The 17131-nt window shown below is 45.2% G+C and overlaps 1 protein-coding gene across 2 annotated transcripts in view; it reads right to left on the reverse strand.

The window, feature by feature from the left end:
- PRICKLE2 (prickle planar cell polarity protein 2) overlaps positions 1–16838 on the reverse strand; it is a 342796-nt gene extending 325958 nt beyond the window's left edge. Inside the window, exons 1-2 of one of the 2 annotated variants that reach the window (XM_027523818.1) lie at positions 16636–16838; positions 15770–15855 (exon numbers count right to left, since the gene is read on the reverse strand). In XM_027523818.1, coding sequence (XP_027379619.1) covers positions 15770–15855; positions 16636–16677 — 128 coding nt within the window. In that variant the 5' untranslated portion in view covers positions 16678–16838. Of the gene's footprint in view, positions 1–15769; positions 15856–16528; positions 16609–16635 lie in introns of those variants that run through there. The other variant, XM_027523821.1, reaches the window with a different exon arrangement.
- Positions 16839–17131: the final 293 nt, after the last annotated feature.

A 17131-nucleotide genomic window follows, 5' to 3' on the forward strand; every position in this document is an offset into this window, starting at 1 on the left:
TCTGCCTCTCTCCCAATATTTTTAAATTGTTTCAGGTCATTTCCAAGCACTCAGCTTAATTTTCATATAAATAACTCTTCTTTCTTCTCACATTCATATGTCATGGGTTTATGTAGGTAACTTAACTACAGTAGCAGGTGTAACTGGCAATAAGTAGTGTAAGAAACAAACAAATTCACACTTGGCAGATATACGATTCTACACCACCACAACCAAAGCGAGCAGAAGAGTGCGAGCATCCTGAAAAGGGGACGCTTATCAGGCAAGCGGATTGAGTGAAAAATTTCTGTTCTCTCTCCTTAATTTCTTCTTGTCCAAATCTCTTCAGTTGATTATCTGAGCAGGAAAACCCTTGCAATACTATCACCATGTATTAACGATGGGGGGAGAGAGAAGGGCTTCCTATTCTATAATCTCCCTCAATATATAGATGAGGGAAACTGAGGTCCAGAGAAGTTTCCAAACATCGGATATGTACTAAGCACTTCCCAAAGGCACCTGCTGCCTCCAAAACTTTTCACTGCTTCTCACTGGGGAAGAATGGCATTGGCATTGGAGGCAGGACTACCTGCATTGTGATGGTACAATCTCACAGACCACAAAAGAATTTACATCTCAGTCCCCAGGCCTCTAAAGGCCACAGGCAACACTCCTAAATCGTCATGACAGGAAAAGAGAAAGATACCCATTAGCGGTGAAATGCCCACATCCCTAGACACAGAGGTGATTTCTGATGTTGTGGATTTGGTAGTCTTTTACTCGGTCTTTCTTGTCATCTCTTGGATCACACTAGCACAGCTATGGGTCTTGTTCATACCCATAGACAACTCCAAATCCTAAGGAATCTTAAAAGGCCTTTTAATCTTCTTGATAGAAGCCAACAAAGCTTAGCTCAAAACATGAGTATGCATACTGTTTTAATACTTCTTAGGAAAAGAGATGCTATAGTTAATTGAATATAGACATCACAAACATTTTCTAAGAGCTACTTATACTAGACGCACAAATAAATGGAAACATAAGAACATTACTATGAAAACAAATTATACCTTCTCAAACACCTGCCTAATGAGATCAGTTGCCCAATTTTCTAATGAATCATTTCATATTTTTATTAGAGCTGTTTTCATATCTTAAAAAACTAGGCCTCTGTCTCTATCCTATCTGTTCCAATTTTTTTTTCAATTTTGTTTTGACAATTTTTAAATTATTTCATGTCAAAATAACTCATCTTCCTTTACAACATCTGGGATTCCTATCATCCATCCATTTATTCATTCAGTCAACAAATTCTGGTAGGTTTTTTGCTGCACACTAGATATTTTTCTGGGTATTAGAGAATTGAACAAAGGAAACATGGAACAAAATATCCTCATGAAGTTTAAATTCCTGTGGAGCTAAGGCAACTTAATTCTAGGGTGAGAACAAAAGCCAGATAATCTATTAAAAGTATAATGTCAGGTGCTAATAAGTGCTCTGAAAAAACAAAGAGTTAAGACGAAGGGAAAAGGAAGGGATCTGAACACAATTTAAAGATGATCACGGAACACAAGCGTGAAGGGAAGAGAGATCTGGAGGGAAGCAAGAGAAAAAACTGATAGGTATGTAGGGGACTGGCCCTGGGGGATGTCCAGGCAAGGGCAGATGCCCTAAGGTGAAACTATGCCTGTGTTTGGGGACCAGCAGGGGGTCAGCACTGCAAGAGAGGAGGGAGTAAGAGAAAAAGGAAGAAGGAATATTTGAATTTAGATATGCTTTTCACTTTCCCAATTTGTAAAAGCATTTTTCCACAATCAAATGTTCTTTACACTGAAAAGTTTTGGATTAATCTTTTCATTCCAAATGAAAAGCTGCTTGTCCTAGCACCATTTATTGAATCTTTTCCCCACTGCTTTTAAATCCATATCACCTTTATCACAGATCATCGTCTTAAAATACCTGGGTTGATTTAGGGAGATATCTGAGTTTCTCGTAAAAAATCCATTTCTGCTCTAATAACGTACCGTTTTCCTTTATATCACTTTACAATGTATTTTACTATCTGGTTGGGCTCAGTTCAGTTCAGTCGCTCAGTCGTGTCTGACTCTTTGCGACCCCATGAATCGCAGCACGCCAGGCCTCCCTGTCCATCATCAACTCCTGGAGTTCACGCAAACTCGCGTCCATAGAGTCAGTGATGCCATCCAGCCATCTCATCCTCTGTCGTCCCCTTCTCCTCCTGCCCCCAATCCCTCCCAGCATCAGGGTCTTTTCCAATGAGTCAACTCTTCACATGAGGTGGCCAAAGTACTGGAGTTTCAGCTTTAGCATCATTCCTTCCAAAGAAATCCCAGGGCTGATCTCCTTTAGGATGGACTGGTTGGATCTCCTTGCAGTCCAAGGGACTCTCAAGAGTCTTCTCCAACACCACAGTTCAGAAGCATCAATTCTTCGGCGCTCAGCTTTCTTCACAGTCCAACTCTCACATCCATATATGACCACTGGAAAAACCATAGCCTTGACTAGACGGACCTTTGTTGGCAGAGTAATGTCTCTGCTTTTTAATATGCTATCTAGGTTGTCTGGTTGGGCTAGAACATTTATCTTTAGTCATCTTCATGGATACCAGACCTTGGCTGGTTCTACTTTCCAGCTGACAAAAGAGCTCAAAAACCACTTTATTAACTTTATTAAATTTCATGGCCTCTACATGACAGGAAAGAGGAAGAAACTAAGATTATACGCAAGCTTTTGTGGGGGTGGGGCCTTCTTTACAAACTAAATTCCAAGCGCTCTACATCAATACCAACCAGGTAATAGTAACCTACATTGTTTCTTTGTGATAAGAAAATGTATGGACTAGTAAACTGGACAGTCATTTAAATCATGTTTATCTGGTCTGATAAATGGATGTGACTATAAGTCCTGGAGAAGGGCTACAGTGTTGACCTGTGGTTCTCAAAGTATTTGGACCAGTAGCAGCAACACCTAGTTTCTCTTGCCCGGAAAATCCCATGGACGGAGGAGTCTAGTAGGCTGCAGTCCACGGGGTTGCTAAGAGTCGTGTCACTTTCCCTTCTCCCTTTCATGCATTGGAGAAGGAAATGGCAACCCACTCCAATGTTCTTGCCTGGAGAATCCCAGGGACGGAGGAGCCTGGTGGGCTGCCGTCTGTGGGGTCACACAGAGTCGGACACGACTGAAGCGACTTAGCAGCAGTAGCAGCAGCAAACTTAAATTATTAGGTGATCAGATATTCTAATCATCTGCTGATATCTAATGAATGAGAAACTCTGAGGAGAAAGGGGAGCAACCCTCCAGTTGATTCTGATGAATACTGAACTGTGAAAACCACGGTTTAGAGTCTTATTATAAGATACTTCCAGAGCCAGGCACATACTGTGGGGTTTAAGAGTCCAAACTACAGTCGGGGTTGTAAGATCTAACCTTGGTTTGAGTACTCACTAGCTGTGTAACCTCGGGAAAAGTAACTCACTCTTGCAGCCTCTCAGTTTCCTTGTGAAAACAATGTGGATAGTGCTGTTTCTGTCAGAACAGGTTTCAAGAATTAAACAGGAAGACAAGAAACGTGCTTAGAATATACTATGCCCTAGTCCATTGTTAACGTTCCATTCATGATAGCTAACATGATGATAAAAAATCATAATCTGCTTTCAATTTATTTCACATAATTTATTCTGGAAAGCCTAGATCCATTCATGCTGGATTTGACAGAAATCAGGGAATGAGGGAGTACAATTAATGTTATAATTTTCTTGATGTTATTTACAGAGAAATGATGGGGAGTGGGGGGTGGGGGGTACTGACTGAGGGAGGGGTAGAGGAAGTCATCTCAGGCAGGGTTTTGTGGGGCTGATTTCTAGGAGGATGAAAAATTTCCTTTTCTAAAGAAGCTCACTTTTTTTCCCCTTTGCAAGTGAATCAATTACATAGCCTAGACATTAATTAAAAGGTCCTAGGGCGAAAAGCGCTTCCCACAAATAACTGTCCACAGACTACCAGTTCATTCCCTATACATCTCCCTGGCAAAGCCCAACAAAAGCTCAAAGAAGATGGATGGACTTCACAGGATGACCCGGGGGTCAGCTGATTCAGACAGCTGAATTCATCAATATGGGCAGCAGATTCCGTCTCAGAGAGCCATCCACGAACAGCAGCTTGTACAGCCCCCTCCTGCTGCAGACATTTAACTGGCCCAGGAAAGACAAGTAAGGCATAGTCCCCACAAAGGTGCCCTGCAGTCAAGGACCAGCCATCCCACACCACTGTCGTTTCACAAAGAACACATTTAGAAAGCCCAAATTGGACATACTGCTTAAGAATATGAAATTACATACGTTTTAAGATATATTAACTATATATCTAATATATAACTATATATTTAACTATATATATTAAATGTATATTATATATGTATATATAATGTAAATATATATATATATATATATATGCTTTATTTCCAGAATTATTACAATGGGTCGAATAGTGGTCCCTTCAAAGATCCACCCAAATCTCAAAATGTGATCTTATTTTGAAAAAGGTCTTTGTAGATGTAATTAAGTTGATGAGATCATCGTGCCTAAATGCAATGACAAGTCCTTAAAAAGGGAAAAGGCCAGAAACACAGAGGAAGAGAAGGGAGCGATACTTCTGAAAGCCTCGAAGGCCAAGCACTGCCAAGAAGGTCCCCAGAAGCTAAGACAGCATGGGTGGATTCCCCCTCAGAGCCTGCACAGGACCAACTGTACCAACACCCTGACTCTGGACTTGCAGCCTTCACAACTGTGGGGCCACAGGTTGTGTTGTTTGAAGCTACCCAGTCTGTGGGCAATTGTTTTGGCAGCTTTAGAAAATGAATACAACTAATCATACTCTACCATAAACAAACTAGACTAGAAGGGAATCACACCCTAAAGCTAAGAGATCTGTACTCAACCTCGTGTGAAGAAGATACTGCTATTTTTTAAAAATAAATCATTTGATTTTGTTCAATTTTCCAAGCTGTCTGCACTGCACGCTTACGTAACAATTGGATCAAAATGAATTGTTTTAAATACTATTTACTATTTTAAGTAGATGTACCTGCCTGAAACTCTGCTCAGTGTTATGTGGTAGGCTGGATGGGAGGGGAATTTGGAGGAGAATGGATACGTGTATATGGACGACTGAGTCCCTCTGCCGTCCACCTGAAACTATCACAGCATTGTTAATCGGCTCTACTCCAACATGAAAGAAAAAGTTAAAAATAAACCTGCCATAAAATGCCATCACCATGATTCTGTAATTTTAAAAAAGTTATCCAAAATCCCTAGCTGCTGCTGCTAAGTCACTTCAGTCATGTCTGACTCTTCGCGACCCCATAGACTGCAGCCTACTAGGCTCCTCCATCCATGGGATTTGCCAGGCAAGAGTACTGGAGTGGGATTCCGTTGCCTTAGCAGTTGGACACAACTATTAATGGTTTTGTGTCCCAGAACCAAGGAAAACATGATTGTGTCCTTCCCTATGGCTTCAAATATTCGAGACTCAGGATGATGGAGAGTCTCCCAGTTATCTATCGTTTGCAAATTCGGGTCTTCATAAAGATGACAGAAGCTTGTCGCTATAATTTCCGGACAACTCAGCAAGTCGCTACAGAAGCTCCAAAGACCAAGTCATCAAGGATGCAAATGACAGGAGCGCTCCTGGGTGCCTAACTGCGAAACAAAAGACTTTGAGAAATTATATTATTAGAGTAATTGCATAGTGTCGTTGAAGAAAGAAAACACCTGCATTCTTCTAATAAGTCCCCCAGAGGCCTAATTCCTCAGCATGCAAACGTGAAGGACCTGCTCTGGATGTTATATGTACACATAATGAGTCAGCTTTAAAGAATTGTGAAGGCAGTTTCTGCATTATCAGGTAGTTTACCAACCTAAAATCAAATAACGCTCTCATTAAATGCCTTCTGACAGTCAGATGTGCTTGGGTCTGTCTTGCAGCATGGTGTGAGACTTAGTAAAGTAATGAGGAGCAGAAGTTCAAAAACACAGATCTGAAGACTGGATGATCATCTTGCTTATTTTCAACTTGCTTTGACCTCTGATTGGCTGAAGGGAAGTACTGCCAACTCCCTCCCTTGACTGAGCCCTCTGGTGGATGCTTCCTCTAGGAAACATGCAAATGGCATGTCTGAAGAATGCCCCCCACCGCCAGCTTTCACAAACTCCCCAGAGGCCCCAGTTTGACACCAAAGTTATCAACAAGCCGAATGGAGCCCCCTTTAATGTATGCTGATATGATTAGAAAATTGCAAGAAGCCTTTTACTAGACATCGCATTATATTTAATGCAATTTCTCACCTTTCAGACACCCCAATAAGCTCAACACCACACCCTCTAATTTTATAGGAGTTCCACCTTCAATACCCCAGCCTCAAATAAGCCAACTAGCCTAGGGTTCTTCTGATATCTGACAATAGCCCGATGTCATCCCCAGGCCAGTGAGAATATAAGATTCTGTTTTTGCCAAGGTACTGTTTTATATTTAGACCATGGGAGTCAAAATGAAAGAGCTTAACACTCTCTCTTTGTTAAAGAATTTGTGAACTCAAGCCCTCAAGACCTGGTTTCAAACCTGACTCCACTACTTATTATTTACATGACCTAGGACATTTTACCTAGCTTCCCCTGGGCTTCAGGTTTTTTCTGTTTTTTCCCCCCGATTTAAAAAGGAGAAAATAAAGAACATGCATTAGAAAACTGTTCTGAGGATGACAAAAGAAGAAAGAAGCCAAGCACACAGCAGGTCCTCAATCACGTCAGCTCCAGCCCAAGAACATCTCTGGGACAGGGAGGGTTTAGCTGCTTAGATGTCATGCTTAGCACAGACGCTGCCACCAACTGGCACCTTTATCCCAATCTTCCATTCATAGTGTCCTTCCAGTAGTACACATTCCTTACTCACTTCTTCAAATCAGTGGTTACAACATCAGATGACTACATGGCCAGCCAGGGATGTAACAGGTGATTCAGAGAATGGTGGGGACTGCAGAAAAATTTCAACAAGTGTATTCTATCTAGAAGGAAGCAAGGAATACGAGTTGCCACAATTTGTCATTGTTTTCACTATTTTTTCTTTATTCCAGAGGAAACCTTAAGTCTGAATTTTTATCCAAAATATCAATAGTTGGCAACTAATCTAAATTTTAAATGCTGTGTAGTATCAACAAGACATAGGTACAGTGCAGATTTCATCTCAGGAGTTTTCAGGGTATGATCTGGGTTCAGGTATTATGTAAATATCCTTGTTTCTCATAGCTTAGAAAAGGGAGCTTCTGCTTAAGGGACTGGTGATTGTGTAAACGGAAGTGTTTAGCATGGCACACTGAGCACCAAGGAAAAAAATCATACTTATCAAGCAGGCTAGGAGAAAATGAAGAAAGTATTGTCTTGATTATGTGTGGTTTTTACTTTGAACATGAATTTTCAAGAGTGCCTGGCACAAAAAAAAAGACCCTTTGTAAATAAATACTGATCCCAGGGGCAGAGTTTACATGTTGTCTTCCTGTTACAGACTGCAACCTGTTTTTACAAACATCATATGCTCTTACAAACATCACAACTTCAAAGAGATTGTGAGGGTATAGGGTCCAATTCTTCTAATTTTATTTAACCTAAAGTGTAAATATCCCCAGGTGAGTGTGCAATGAGCCATAGGATTCTGCTATTCCATCAGGAAGTCTAATTCCTTTAGAGGCTAAATCCTCACATCAGAGGGGGACTCCACTCTCTCTCTTCTGAGTTAAGGCTCTATGACAACGATCATCACCTCCATTTTTAGCAAATGAATGACTGTGGCTCATGGTGGGGAAGTGCCTTGTTCTGTCATATAATCTACAATGTCAGAGCCATGAACCCAGGTCTCTTGCTCCTTATCCAATTGTGTTTCCATTAAGCCTTCTTCCAACCAGAAATGGATATGAAGCCTATACATCATGCCCAGTGAAGCACAACACACACATTATCCCATTTAACACTCACAATAACCTCAGAGGATAACTTAGAGTAATAATAGTATTCCCACACTGAGAATACCAAGATTAGAAAACCAAGACAGGCTCAGAAAGGTTAAGTCACTTTCCTAAGAATACTCAGCTTATAAGAGGCAGAACCAAGACTACAGTTCCTACGAAGTATCTTCAAAGCCTGTCCCTTTAACCACTCAGCTAGAATGGGCACCTAGAAGCTCTCATGAGCTTCACAGAAATTTTTATGACACTGCCTGGAAATACTTATTTCTTCCCAGAAATCAATGCCCATGGTTCTCCCATATACAACACAGGCTGATCTTTTGATATTTTTGATGTCAAAATTCCCTTTAGGAAATGTTCCCTCAGTTCACGGGGAATTCCCTCTAGGATATTCATTAATTACAGGGTTAAAGGATAATCTTCCAGCTTTCTGAATCGAGAGACAGCAAAACAAGTCATTCGATTTCCTTTATCCACCAACCTTCAACAACAGAAGCATATGAATGGCGCTCTTTCAATAGGCTATGAGTATCACTTCGAGGGTTAAAGACAAGAGTGTATCTTGAAAACAAGATGGTGATCGATGCCACGTGTTCTCTCACTTTTCATCAGGTATAAATTGTTTCTCGGGGGGATTAAACAAGGTTACTTGCCAGGTTGCTCCGTAAGCGATATGCGTCAAAGTTTCACCTCGAAGAAAACACACAAATATAGTCCAATTTTTAAAAAAATGGGGGTGAAAGCTGGCACCATCTCTTTAGAAGACCATTTGACAAGAGCTCCACATCAGCATGTCATAGCACAAGAAGATCTACTGTCATGAGCTATATGATAAAGAACAAGGGAAAACAGCTGAAGCAGCCACGAACCAAAGACATTTAACTCAATGATAACCCATATACTGGATTCTAAAAGCTAATAAATATATTAGATCTTTATATCATTTATATATTGACATATAAAGATGTCCATGAAGTATTGCCAAGTATGAAAAAAAGCTATAAAAGACCACATGTAGAATGCATATTTTCTACAAGATCTTAATAACTAATACATTAAATTTATTAAATAATCTTAATAAATAGATGATGATAATTTGAAATAAAACACCAAACCATAAACAACATATATCTCCAGATGTAAGGTGAGTAAATAGTTTATACTCTGTATAGAGCCAGCTAGGAAATACTGGATTGGCCAAAAAGTTCATTAAGGTTTTTCCATAACATTTTATGGAAAATCCTGAAAGACCTTTCTGGCTAACCTAATACTTTCAGTTCTGTGCACCATGAGGGCTGTCTCAACTATTCAATTCAGCTATTGTCAAAGCAGCCATGCTGTTGTTTAGTCGCTGACTTGTGTCCGATTCTTTCCAACCCCATGGACGGTAGCCCACCAGGATTCTCTGTTCACAGGATTTCCCAGGTAAGAATACTGGAGTGGGTAGCCATTTCCTCCTCTAGGGGATCTTCCCAACCCAGGAATTGGACCTGTGTCTCCTGCTTAGCAGGAGAAGGCAATGGCACCCCACTCCAGTACTCTTGCCTGGAAAATCCCATGGACGGAGGAGCCTGGAAGGCTGCAGTCCATGGGGTCGAGAAGAGTCGGACAGGACTGAGTGACTTCACTTTCACTTTTCACTTTCATGTACTGGAGAAGGAAATGGCAACCTACTCCAGTGTTCTTGCCTGGAGAATCCCAGGGATGGGGAGCCTGGTGGGCTGCTGTCTATGGGGTCGCACAGAGTCGGACACGACTGAAGTGACTTAGCCTCCTGCTTAGCAGGCAGATTCTTTACCACTGAGTCACCAGAGAAACCCAAAAGGAACCATAGATGAAACTAAATGAACAGGCACGGCTGTTTTCCATTCAAACTTTATTTATGGACTTGAAACTGAAATTTCAAGTAAATTTTATGTGCCACAAAATGTAATTCTGATTTTTTTTCTGGCAACCATTTAAAAATGTGAGGACTATTCTTAGCTACAAGGCTATAACAAGACAGCAGAATGATTTTGTTCTACTGGCTGTGATTTTCGGATTCCTGCCTTCGAAGGTAGGATTAAAGGTTTTCTTCTCTCTGCTACATATTCTTTATATGTGTGTGTGTACATGTATGAATGTGTGATGTTTTAAATCTTTATATAATAGCCATGTCTTATTTCAAAATCAGAGCTAAAACAGCCACAATGGGATGAACTTATATATTTCCTCAAGAGAAAAACCTATATAGGTGTTTCAGGTTCTATCAGGCATATTATCAAATGCCCAAGACATAAGTAAGGTAAGACAACCAGCTTTCTTAGCTGGTAAGTATCTTTCCCTACCTAGAGGACTGCGAGCATGTCTTATGCATATGTCCATTACACAGACATATACACACGCACCCCACCTCCTTTTCCCCCACTTCTCTTGGCACATCAATTGACTGAGTGTTTTTCCTCCCCAAGCCAAAAAAAAAAAAAAAACAATCCAGTGGAAACCCATTTCTTAGCCAAATTACAACCCACTAAAGGAAAGCAGGCCGGCATCTCCCCAAATTACTGCCCCAGTCATCAATCGACACAATTACCAGGGCAACAAAGGAAAGACGCTGTTCGAGGCACAGTCTTGGCTGACCCAGTGAGCACTGCTTCGAGGGCGCGGTCACTCAGAGTCCAAGCATCCTGCCTGGAAAGGCAGCCCTTGTCCCCAGACTAACCGCTCTGCATAATTAAAACGACTTCACAAGGCTACTACTGCTCTGGGCTTTCCGTGTCAGCCGCTCATCAAAGTGCAACTCCAGGAGGCTTGTTCTGAAAGCCCGCCTTTTATTGCGAGAGTCAAATCTACATTTATCAGCAAAGCTGAAACGTTAAAGGGATTACAAGGAGCTTACAATCCACTGGAGGTTCATTGATCTGGTCTTGCAAGCCTCATCTCCACATGCCCTTTAGAAATGGCTGTAGTCTGTTCCCTGGTTTTCAGTTGCCTTTGATTTTTTAGCACCATTCTCATCCAGGTTGAAGGGGATGTTTCCTCCAGCCCTGAATCCAAAGGTTCTCAGAAATCTTTCTGCTAAAATTAAGAGAAGCTACTTGCATATTCCTCTATGAGTGGTACAGGAGAACATTTTCTGTAAATGGACAGATAGTAAATGTTTCTGGCTTTATAAACTGTACACTCTCGCAAGTACTCAACTCTATCATTGTAGCTCAAAAACAGCCACAGACAATACATTAATGCATGGGAGTGACTTTGTCCAGGTAACAATTTATGGGCACTGAAATCTGATTTTCAAAGAATCTGCATACGTCACGAAATAGCATTCTTTTTTTTTCTAACCATTAAAAGATGTTAAAACCATGCATGACTTCTGAGTCATACAAAATAGGCAAAGGGTCTGATGTGCCCAGCAGGACCTAGTTGCCAACTCCTATTCAGAGTATGGTCCTGGACGAGCAGCATCAGCATCACCCAGGAGCTTGTTGAAAAATGCATCTTAGTTCCCTGCCCTGGAGCCTGCTGAATCAGAATCTGCATTTGGACAGGATCCCCTGGTGATTCACATGCCAGCCAAGTCTGAGAAGTCCTAGCCCAGAACACAGAATTTTGAAGTCAGAGATGGTTGGAATAGCATTGACTGGGGACTGAAGAACCTTACGCAAGCTGTGAAACCTGAGACTCACTTTCCTTATATATTAGAAGGGGTATAAATAATTGCACCCAGCTCCAAGGACTGTTACAAGGGAAAGATTGGAAGGATGGGAAAATAGGTCCCCGAAAGCAACTGGAATATTGGTGACCACAATGAGCCAAGATTACACCCATCAAATGAAGACCGCTTGTGTGTTGCCAGTTACTGCCACACAGCAAAGTCGGCCCCATGCTACCACAGCTTGGGATTCTTTAAGAGAAGCTGGAAACCTGGCTGTTAATGTCAGAAAAAGTCCCCCGTTTAATGCAATGTGCAGACCACACAGAACCCACCTGCAGGCTGGGTATGAGTCGAGGGCCTCTAGTCTGTGACCTCTTCCTTAGAACAGAGAAGTCACCAGGGCAGACAGTCACAGAGAAAGCAGGCTGGGTGTTAAGAGCCAAATCCGAGCTTCATTCTCGGTAGCCAGGAGACCTTGGGCCAATGATGGAACCACTCTGAGCCTCAGTCTCCTCGTTAGGAAAAGCATCACATCCACCTCCCAGGCTTTGGTGAGGATGTGACAGAAATGCACGTACAAACAGGGAGACACACTTTTGGACAGAGTAAGCGTACAGCCTGGTCGCTGCTAACAGTTGCTTTGGTATCGCTATTCCTCAGTGCCTAGGCATTCAAAGGGCAAACCTTCACTGTCCAAATGGCTATTCCCCGCTCCCTACTCAACCTAGGTACAAAAAAGCAAGTCCAATTAAGCCCTGCTCAGAGAGCTGTCTCATGGCACAGTATACTAAGTGCCTAGTTATTAATGATTTTCTCCTGGCCACAGTCCACAAAGATGCCTTAATCTTCCCCTTAATGAGAACTCCTTCAGCCGCCCTGTCCCTGTGGGATTTGCCCTGGGCTGCCGTGAGGGGCTGCTTTTTATTTTTTTTTGGGGGGGGGGGTTGCAGATCACCTGCAGGGCACAGTGTTCACCTTTGCTCCCCAACTGCCCTACGTCGGGCGGAAGAGGGCGCTTTGGCTGACAGTTACATACATTTTCTTCTCCAAGGCCAAGAAATTCTGTGGTTTTGTTATTTACTTTTTCTAAGAATTCCTAAAAATCCCCTCATTTGCCACCAAATGGTGTGGGTGATGCTATAATTGAAGGAGTATGATCCCTCAGGAAAATCTCCATAAAATATAACAGACTTTCACAGAACCTGAGGCAAATTTATCACACGCAGGAGCCCCAGAGGGCAGAGAGTGAGCTGGAGTAAGCAGTGCCAGGTGCTGTAATTCAGCTTTCCGCAATCTTTACCATGCACATGAATCAGCTGGGGACCCTGTTAAGGCCTGAAGCCAGATTCACTAAGTCCAGGGCAGGGCCCGAGACTCAGCATTTCTAACAATGCTCCCATGAGATGCGGGCACTGGCAGTTCCTGACCCAGGTTGAATCAACAGGACCCTCTTCCTTTGCTTCATCTCAGTGTCTGTGCAAATGTCACCTCCTCAGAGAGTCCTCTCCAGACCACCTTATCTAAAATGTAATTATTTGCTGAACAAGAGCAGGAACCCTGTCTGTCCTGTTCGCTCCATCCCCAGCACCTGTCGAGAGCCTGGCACAAAGCAGGCCCTCAAATATTTGTTCAGAGGTGAGATCCCAGCGTGAGAGCTGAGGAAGATGAAACTCAGGGAGCCTGAGTCTTCTGCCCAAGGTCACACAGCTAGGCAAAACCAGAGCAAGGCCACAGCCCAGCTCCCTCCGGACTTCAAAGCCCCAGCACGCCAGAAAGGGAAGCAAAGTTTGTTTACAACCCGCTTCCTCCCTAGAACTTCGGTGTTGAAGGCAGGAACCCAAGTCTGTTCTGCTTGATGGAGATGCCTGCGGTGTGGACGATGCCGGGGAGGGGGACCTTGTGGAAGCCACAAGAATAGATGAGGTCCAGGAATGGCAGTATTTAGGGTGTTGTGCTGCTTTGGAACAAGGAAAATTCTCTCTCCATGAAACAGGCCAAAGGCAGTCTTTCCACTTTGTGTCAGGCCTTTCCTCCTATTCAGACGTGACTGTCTCTCCCAGGAGCTCAGAGATCTCCCAAGTCAGAGCACTGGAAAAGGAGCATGCCAGGGATTCCTAACTGCCCAAGAAGAATCTTGTGCCGTAACTCAGAAATGGTTCTCCTTCTTCTCCAAAAAGTCACCCAAGAGCATGCCCGTGAGGGAAAAGGGGCAAAAGGCAAGAAGCTGTTTCCTTTCCAGCCATGAATGGAAATGCCATAAAAACCCTATTCATGGAGGCTTTCGGCTGCTAGTGGGGAAACTGGGCATGAAAACCCATCCCAGCCTCATGAAAGGCTCTCTTTCCAAAAGAAAGACTCCATAATGGGCTGAAAATAAAACACTTGTTTTCCCCTCACCAAACCAGCTGGGTTAACATTGCTGAAAGTTCTGCAAGACGCAGAGATCCTGACAATCTGCAGTGACCAGCAGATCCCACAACCTCTAGTGAGCTCGTTAGGCTTCCTCCCAGGCACTAGCCGAGAGGAAGCTCAAAATAACTGACAGAAGTAGCTAATATATATCGTATGCCTGGTATGGGGCAAACAATGTGTTTTCAATATCTGGCTTAATCCCTACAATAAAGCTGTGAGGAAAGTATCATTATGATGCCCATTTAACTGGATAGGAAAACTGAGACCTAGGGAGAATGACTGGCTGGAAGTCAGATTGGAAGCAGGGGACTCTGGCTACACTGTACCACTGCCCTACAGGCCTCTGATCAGAAGTTGTCCTAAAGGCTCCAGAGTAGGGGAGGAGCCAGAAATCATTCTCCTGTTCATCACTCTGCCTTCCCACCCCCAGTGGAGCAAAGAATGGATCAAACAGGAAGTGATCAGTAGTGCTGTCACACTGGATTTGCCTGACAAAATCAGGCTTCCACATGTATTCCCACATATCGCCCCTTTCACATTTGGGACACACGAGGGGCCAGTCCAGAGCCACCTACTGGGACTACAACATCAGCGGGACTGATGGAAGCCTATGTCTGCCCATTACATATTTATAAGGTCACCAGGCCTTGCATCCGACACAGAAGTTATTAAATGCTCGGGAGCCATAAGGGCTACACTCAGTGCCCTGAAACAAAGGCAAAGAGGCTGCCAGCCCATCAGAGGCAAGAACAAAAGCATTTAATTTCTGAAGGAGCCGGCTGGGAGCTTCTTTAGAACTGGGTGCCCAGCACACATGACCAATTGGGAAAAAGAAGAGAAGCACAAACAGAGTGGGGGGGGGGGGGAAATCAAAGCAGGCTTTCTCCCTAGTATCCAGAAACAGCCTTCTTCAAAGGGGCATGGGGGGAGTGGGGGTGAGGGAGGAAGATGCATTAAGCAAAGAGAGAACGGGTTACAACACTGAAGAATTTTGTCCTGTCCCCAGTTTTGCCTTTTCATGAAGTTGCCAAGAAGAACCTCTCCCTTCTCTTTGTATTACCAAACAGAGCCTGTCAGCCTGCACCCTAACTTTTCCCCGCCAGAGCCTCAGCAGCCAGATGTACTGGGAGGGCACCCAGATTCCTTGTCCCCCAAACATAATCATTCCAATCCAGGCTGGGGCTGCCTGGAAGTCAACATTCACGGCACATTAATAAGAAACATCTGGCCACCGAAGAGGGTTGACACAGCACAGGCGGGCAGTGGTGGGTTTGCGGTTAGGACCCAGAGTTACAGAGGCTGAATTAAAAACACAATTGGAAAACACCAGCTAGTCCCAGGAATCCTACATATGCAGTACTGTGGCACTTGGAAAAACTGTCCTGCCTAAATCGAGTCATTTGGTACAGAGTGACTTAGACTCACAGAGGGTGGTACAAGAGACCCCAAACTCTCACATTAGGGAATTGCAGCCAGAGCTGGGCCCTCCTGCATCCACAGTGTCTGGCCGCCACTTCCACCTTCAATATTTGTAGCAGATGTAGTCCCTCTCTTAAAGGAACAGCCTTTGCATTCTTTCCATGTGACTTCAAGTGCATTTAAAAGGCAAAAAATGCACATGTGTGCATATATACACATATGTGGATTTATCTGTGCAGCTTCCCCCTGCAGTGGTGCTGTCTCCAGGAATCCCACATAAGGGGTCCTACCTCCATTTATGCAAGGCAAACCCCGGGCACTGGTCACCACAGGCATTACATGGCTGGCCTCTCTCGATCCGCCCCAGTCCGGTCAACTTCAAAACAAAAAGACAACACAAGCATGTTTCCACCACCGGGCTTCCTCCAGAGCCCCACTTGTGTCCCAGGCAGGACGGCCTGCCTTGCTCACCCCATCTCCTCTGATTCTACTTCAAAGCTCCTCTTGACGTTGGGGGATTTAGGGCAAGTGCTGCAGGGCCCGAGGGGTGGTCTCCCGCCTGGGGACGGCTGTGCGGACCCAGTTCGGGCTGCCTCTGGCGTGGGCACCAAGCCACTAAGAAATGGCCCTGGCTGGGGCTTTGTCTCCCCTAGACACCTTGGTCACGGGTTTCTAAGAAACAAAAGCAAGACCTTTCTGCTCCCCGGAGTCCCCGAGAGGCGACCATTGCGTGCTCTCCTTGAACCAGACTGACTGATGCTCCCGGGAAGGGAGCAGAACGGGACACCCCCCTAAAACCGCCCCAAAGTCAGGTTCACGGCTAGAGCTCCAAGACGCTGGATGCTGGGGCTTGGGTACGGGGATTCTGACCTGTCTGAAGGGAAGGGGCAAAGGAGAGGGCTTCCCTGGGCGCCCCCGGACTGTGACATTCAGGGTCACGGTTCCCAGCCCGGCTTTTCCCGGGACTGGGGATCCGGACTTAAAGCCTTCAGCCCCTACGAGCGCTCCCGCGCGCCCGGGCCGCAACCCCGTTCGCGGGGCCGGCTTACCTGGGGCCACAGGTGCGCAGCCGCGGGTCGGAGGGAGCCTGCACAGGGGCGCTCGCGGAGGGACGGGGCACCCGGAGACTGGCCCCGCTCGGGCGGGGGACACTCACCGAGCGGCTGGAGAGTCTTTTCCGGGAGCTCCGGCTGAACATGGCCGGGCGCCTCCTGCACGCAGCGCCGTCCGTTCGTCCGTCCGCACCGCGGCCGCGAGGGCGGGTCGCCTGGGCGGGCACCCTCGGCGGCCGGTAGCCTGTCTCCGCCTCGCTGCCCCCGGCTGGCTCCGCAGCGCACGCCTGGCCCTCCTCCCTCGCCCCTGCCTCTCGCCCTCCCGCCCGCAGGTCCCTCCCTCTCTCCCGGCATCCCCCCGCCCTCCCCGGGTTCGCCCCGCGGTCCACGGGCCCTTCCCATCCCTCCCGGCGCGCGCCCAGCTGTGCTATTTTCTCCCGTTCCCGGCTTCCCGCCGGCCCACCAGGGCCAACTCCCTTCCCTCACCTGGGCCCGCCTCCCCTCAAGGCTCTTCCCTCACCCTCGCCGTGGAAGTTAGGGGCAGGGGACACCTCCAGGTCCCTCTCCTGTAGCCGGGCTATGGGCGGGGGCGGGGGGGGG

Source organism: Bos indicus x Bos taurus, chromosome 22, assembly GCF_003369695.1.
Source record: "Bos indicus x Bos taurus breed Angus x Brahman F1 hybrid chromosome 22, Bos_hybrid_MaternalHap_v2.0, whole genome shotgun sequence".
NCBI lineage: Eukaryota > Metazoa > Chordata > Mammalia > Artiodactyla > Bovidae > Bos > Bos indicus x Bos taurus.